Source organism: Pinus tabuliformis, chromosome 1_2, assembly GCF_031772625.1.
Source record: "Pinus tabuliformis cultivar Carrire ecotype Pingquan chromosome 1_2, CPIR1, whole genome shotgun sequence".
NCBI lineage: Eukaryota > Viridiplantae > Streptophyta > Pinopsida > Pinales > Pinaceae > Pinus > Pinus tabuliformis.
Window position 1 is genome coordinate 888,608,019 of NC_142298.1, and position 6,106 is coordinate 888,614,124.

At 36.7% G+C, this 6,106-nt stretch overlaps 1 protein-coding gene across 1 annotated transcript; it reads right to left on the reverse strand.

Annotated features, from left to right (window-relative positions):
• Positions 1-2,238: 2,238 nt before the first annotated feature.
• Positions 2,239-3,569, reverse strand: LOC149208797 (uncharacterized). Its single transcript, XM_089394152.1, has 4 exons — positions 3,180-3,569; positions 2,956-3,015; positions 2,814-2,860; positions 2,239-2,674 (listed from the first exon to the last, which is right to left on the reverse strand). The coding sequence occupies exons 1-4, from the start codon at positions 3,366-3,368 to the stop codon at positions 2,587-2,589; spliced, it is 384 nt and encodes a 127-aa protein (XP_089250278.1). The 5' UTR covers positions 3,369-3,569; the 3' UTR covers positions 2,239-2,586.
• Positions 3,570-6,106: the final 2,537 nt, after the last annotated feature.

Sequence of the window (6,106 nt, forward strand, 5' to 3'; positions counted from 1 at the left end):
ATCATATATCCATCTTCACCTATGATTTATTAAACATCCAAAAAAAAAAAATCAATATGCAAATTTATTTACACTTAAACCATCTATAACCACAATTTATTTAGAAAAAATATTTAAAAGGATTTTTTTATTTCTGAAGACTTAAGAAACCATTGAAATCAAAAGAAATCAATATGCAAATTTATTTACACTTAAAAAATCTAAATCTATAACCACAATTTATTTAGAAAAAATATTTAAAAAGGATCTTTATTTCCGAAGACTTAAGAAACCATTGAAAAGAAAATAAATTTATAAAAAATTGTCATATTCTATGAATGGTACTTACGGTAAATGCCATCAGTAGAAAACACATGCACCTAACCCTAAGGGATCCAAGTGAGTTTAACTGTGTTAACTCCGAGGCACTTATGGATTTTCATGGCAAGTCAAACCACTCGAGCCAACCCATATGAATTGTTTTGAATGATACAATATTTTGTTTACGAGAAGAAAATCATAAGGTGAAAAAATGATGGATAGGCTGTTGTTTAACTACTCAAATTTATGAGTTTGACAATTTACTCTTGATGATTTTCTTTCCAAAACTATTGTAAAAAACATTTAAAATGGAAAAACATTTAAATTAAATATAAATTTCAACATTGATTCATAAAATTTAATTTTAGATTTTTTAAACTTTACAAAGAAACTCAAATGATGCTCCTCACATTTATGGATGACATCCTCTAGAAACCCATCATTATAGAGTCTAGACTAATGCTCTTCACCAAAGAGACTTGAAACACAAGAGATGCTTCCCCATATTCATGGATAACATTTTTGGTAAAGTCGTCAATATAAACTTGTGCACCCCACACAAATAGATTTGAAACCCAAGGGATACTTCCTCACATTGGTGAAGGGAATCCAAAAAAAAAGTGTAAACTAAGTAAACACGTAGATATAGATTTGTGCACCTTAGTCAAGGGGATTCCAGTTAGATTAAAATAATATGATTTACTCACCCATGAAGTGTAGACCAATTAATTTATGTGGGAAACACGTCACAGGTTTAAATCTCTTGACAAAGGGTTGAGAATGAAAACCACTCTTAAAAAACTATCTAATAAATTTAAAAAAAAACATTAACAAATATATTAAATTAAATTATTCAATTTATTCTTCTCCAGTTTCTTACTATTCTTCTGGGAGGCATGATTTCGAAACTTCTTCTCTGGTATACGAAACTTTTCCCAAAACAAAAAGCAAAAAGTAAGGCACCGAGGACATGAAGCCATGATCTGAATACAAAACAAAACAAAAGCCAAAAAGTAAGGCACCGAGAACGTTTATCCATGATCTGACAACATAGAGGAAGCCATGACCTGACAGCAGAGAAGAAAGGGAATCAATTAGTTGTAAATAACTGCTCATGAGCATGAAATGCTACTGTTGTTAACACCAGTGCGTATGATGCATGTTCTTATTGTTTGCATCTATTAATGCAGCACTTTACAATAATTGCAGAAATATGGATAAGCTTGAACAGTTCAGCTTATACATCACAGGCTAACAATTCCAATTCTGTCTATTCATTTCAACAACAAAATCCAAAATGTCCTTTCGTTTCGATAACAAAATCCAAAAATATAAATAACAGCAGAAGCGTTTATGACCACATATTGATATTTTGGTACCGTAACAAACTATTTACTCTATTATCCATGAAGCTGCAGACATGATTGGACGGAACTTCAGAGCCACATGATAATTTTATGTATATACAAAATTATTGAATCTGCCTTGCCTTTCACAGCACTCCACCAGAAAATAAACTACCAAAAGATCAGGATCTTGGATTTTTTATGAACTTTACAAATAAAATGTTATGGGTATAGTGATATTAAGAGTAGTAAGTGCTTTGCAGTATAGTATACCAGCAATGTCATTACTTTACAACAACATTATGTCATTAAAATAATAATAATAATAAATGATATTAAATTATAATATATTAAAATCAAATCAATTTTTAAAATCTTTTACAAAAGATGTAATCACCTTGAAATAATAAATAATATCACATCATATTATATAAAACTTAGATCGACTTAAATCAGAAAAGATCAATGTTTTTAACTTTAAACTTTAATAATTCATTATAAAAAATTAATACAAAAAGAATGAATGCAACATCTGAAAGGATTTAAAAGACAGTTATGATCCTCATAATAATGAGATGGTAGATGCATAATATATTCTAATATACAGGGTATTTAACTATATATCATGTAAACGTGTTCAAATACAAGAGAGCCACGTGATCAACATATATACACACACTTATCTAATCTTTGACAACATTCAATAATCCACCACAGAAAGATGGGGATCTTTGAATCTCTCCTGCCTTTGGACAGCACTGAACAACCCACAGAAATATGAGGATCTTCGACGATCTGACGGATAGCTTCAAACTAGCATGCTATCTACATGTTTAATAATAATAAGAATAATAGCAGTAAATAGTGCATGATATACTGATGTGTCCACAGTACTGTAAGATACACAATATAAATATATACAATCAAAAGAGAGTCATCTTCATCGTTCTCCTCTCTGTTCAGGGGTGAGGCCTCCTTTTCCACAGTTGGGGCAACTCAACAGGCCAAAGCCTTGGCATTCATAGCACCTGCAAAGCAAAGCACAGTACAGTGTTCATGCAATGTGGCCATAAGAAACCAACGTATAAAACCCCAAAAGGAATACCAATTCAGAGAGTTCAGAAGGAAAAAAAAAACAAAGAGAAAAATGGATATTTGGGTACTCACTTCCACCTCTCAAACATATTCCCATTCTTCTTATTTTTACCAGTTCCCTGCATTATGAATGAATATTTCATTGGCAATCCTCCTCACAAAACGAATAAGTAAATACATAAACAAATAACTTTTCAATATTCACAGCTAGCACCTTGCAGCCTGGGCATTCAATGGCTCCTTTTCCACTGCATTTGCCACACCCTCTTGCAACCTGCCAACCACAGATTTCATTTACAGCCCTCATGGTTTTAACAGATTTCAAAGAAACCCAAATAGGAAAAACCAGGAAAAACAAACAAATGAAAACTAATCATTGAGAACTGAATAATTCAGACCAATTTCAATTACAGAAAACTAAAGGCTAGGGTTTCGTACCATTTTCAATCCAGGGATTCCTCGCAATGCCGAAGTGACAGGAGATATTCTGGCAGGTCTGGCTCTCTGTAAAGTCGATGGGGTGCTCCAGGTGCCTGTCTTCCTGCTATCAGAGCGAGGCAACAGAGGTGTTGAAACCAATGGAAACAAGGATGGGCGATGGGCGGTTGTCCAGAAGCACAACTTCATATTTGCTAACACAAAAGCTCACTTCAAACTCTCAGCTTTCAAAGATAATACCCTACTCTCAGAATTTTAACCTGTGTGTAGTTTTATGGAGATTTTTTAGAAAGGGATATGCAGGACACTGATACAACCGACTCACAAACTATAATGTCTATCATTTACTCACCGGAAGAAAGGAAGGCTCAGGAAAGCACGGTCATGAGACCTCTCTCATCTGCAGCGTTGAACTTCATCAATTTGACGTCGACGTCTGAATCATTGTCTGCAACCATACAACAAAGATTTTGTCGTTTGGGAGCATTTGCATGGACAGGAAACGCATTACGAAAAGTGGAACGTGGAATGAGCGAATAGAAAGTGGATCTGAGAATCAAGTACTTCATTGCCATGTACATGTGTCTCAATTATGGGGCGCCATAAGTGATAATGGCGGCAAGTGACATGACTCCGCTGGCGAGAAATTTATGCAGGAGAATCTCCTACGGTATCACACTTTTTCAACAGCATACGTTAAATGGTTAATGTTTTCCAGCGATTTTCGTCTTGAGGGGAGGTATAGTGGGTTCTATGTCATTACCATTTTGATTTTGTTTGGTTGAGAATCTGGTTCTATGTCATTACCATTTTGATTTTATTGGTCGAGAATATGAATTTTTTTAAATGAAAGTATGAATTATAAAATTGCATTTCAGTCCCTCGATTGGGGTGACAAAGGCGACGAGACAGGGAATAAAAGGATAAGGGGTGGCAATTATAAGCCACTTTGCATTAAGAGGTCACACCAGGTGGACAGGAAGTTAGGTAGACTAGGCATCATTACAAATAGCAGAAGGAAGGAAAATTTGAAAGCCAAAGGTGGTGGAGGTGACGGCGGAACGGTGATGGGATAGGGACCAGCTCGCATAAGGGCAAGCCGAGGAGGAGTGGGTTATCATGGCGAGGGCAGGAGACAGAGAAAGACGGTGCAACAACATAAGAGAGGGCAGCAAGTAAGAGGAAGTGGGTACGGGTGGAGGCATAAGGGCAGGTATGAAGTTAATGCCCTCGAGGTGAGCAGAGATAAGAGCGTAAAGGTGGCAATCAGAACAGGAGTTAACACAGAGAGCAAGCAGCAGAGAGGTCGACTTCCCGGTCTAAGGAAAATTCAGAGTAAGAGCACTAAGGGCGGAAGGAGGAAGACTGTAACTTTCGAGAGCAGGGGAGGAGGACCTTCATGAACTGAAGGAATTAAGTCGGAACACTGGGAAGGAAAGGAACAGACTCAGGCTAACATGGAGGAGATGTATGACCTGGAAAGGGATAGTCAATTGCAGACCAGGAGAAGCGGAAGAGGGAAAGGGAGAACTGAGGAGGATATACGACCGGCAAAAGTTGACATCAGAGATAAGGAAACCAGAGGCAGAGAAGAGGATAAAAGGAGGGGAACTCCTTCAAGTGCAATGGGACAGGGAAGCAGGGTAGGGGAAGGCAATGTAGGAGGTGCAGTACGAGGAAGAGGGCGCAGAGGAAGAGGAGGGCGCCGTCAAGCGGGCAATCAGGAACGGAATTATCCCCAACAGGCAGGGAGCAAACGTAGTATGCGGAGAGGGCATACATTAAGGATACGCAGGCAGATATCAGAAGGATAATACAACATTTGGAGGAGGAGGCGACCCACGAGCAGTCGGAGTCTGAAATGGAAGACTGGGAGTATTTGCTGTCAGACCCAGGAAATACTAGACGATGTATGTCTTTGTATAAACAGGCTCTCCATGTGTATTGGGTAATGAAGCGGCTGCTAGCTCAAGCCATGGAATAGGTGGCTATGGAGATGGCAGAATTGGCCCAAGGCATTTCAAACTTGAAGAAAGAGATGAATAACCTTTTGGTAACCCTTATGATGCAGGATGGCAAGCTTGATGAGATTCAGCAGCAGCTCAAGAAGCTCTCTCTGGAAGTAAAAGAGGAAAAGGACCAGCCGAGTGCAATGGAAGAATGATTTCTCAAGATATGTTTATTATCTCCCTAGTTTAGAAAGCTGAAGAGCTTGTTTCTTTTGTTACATCTCATAATGCAGCCAGCAAACAGTGACAGTTTCTTTGAATGGTTAGTTTATATAGCATGGATAAGTAGACTAAGTAAATTTTGTTTTTGGATGGCAATTAAAAACTTCAGAAGGCCAACAGACCCGGTTTCCCTTCAGGGCAGGTTGAGACCTTCATATACATGTACAGGCTATAACTCATTTTTAATATGAATCTTTCCATCTCAGCCCACAAAAAAAAAAAAAAAAAAAATTCATTTCAGTTTTTCTTTTTCATTTTTGGTATTTAGTGTTAAATAGAAGAATTATCGGTAGCTAATGAAATGTTTTTGTTAAAATTGTGTGAAATTTTGTAAAATTGGAAAAGTTTTTATGATGATGAATAACGCTAAAATTAATGTGATGAGACCTTAAAAAAGTAAGAGATTAATTAGGATTTTTTAATATTTTATTTTTATAATCAACAAGTAGGGAAACAAGTGTTTGTAGGTTATTATTGTTTTGTTGGTTTAACAAGTCAAGAAGATTAGTAGTGTGGCAAATGTTTCAATCTAAGAGAGTGCTTTTCATCTTCAACCCTCTTCGTATTGCAAAGGTGAATGAATTAATAAGATATGTCAAAGGTGACGAATTAGTATCTCAAAGGCGATAGAATGATAACAGGTCAAGAAGGTTAGTAGTGTGGTAAATGTTATGGAAATGAGAACCAATGTGAGTA

Coding starts and splice junctions, on each gene's coding strand:
- LOC149208797 (XM_089394152.1), bottom strand. CDS start 3,368: ATGAAGTTGTGCTTCTGGACAACCGCCCATCGCCCATCCTTGTTTCCA. Junction 3,016..3,179: donor GAATCCCTGGATTGAAAATG/GTACGAAACCCT, acceptor TGTGGTTGGCAG/GTTGCAAGAGGGTGTGGCAA. Junction 2,861..2,955: donor TTGAATGCCCAGGCTGCAAG/GTGCTAGCTGTG, acceptor TTCATAATGCAG/GGAACTGGTAAAAATAAGAA.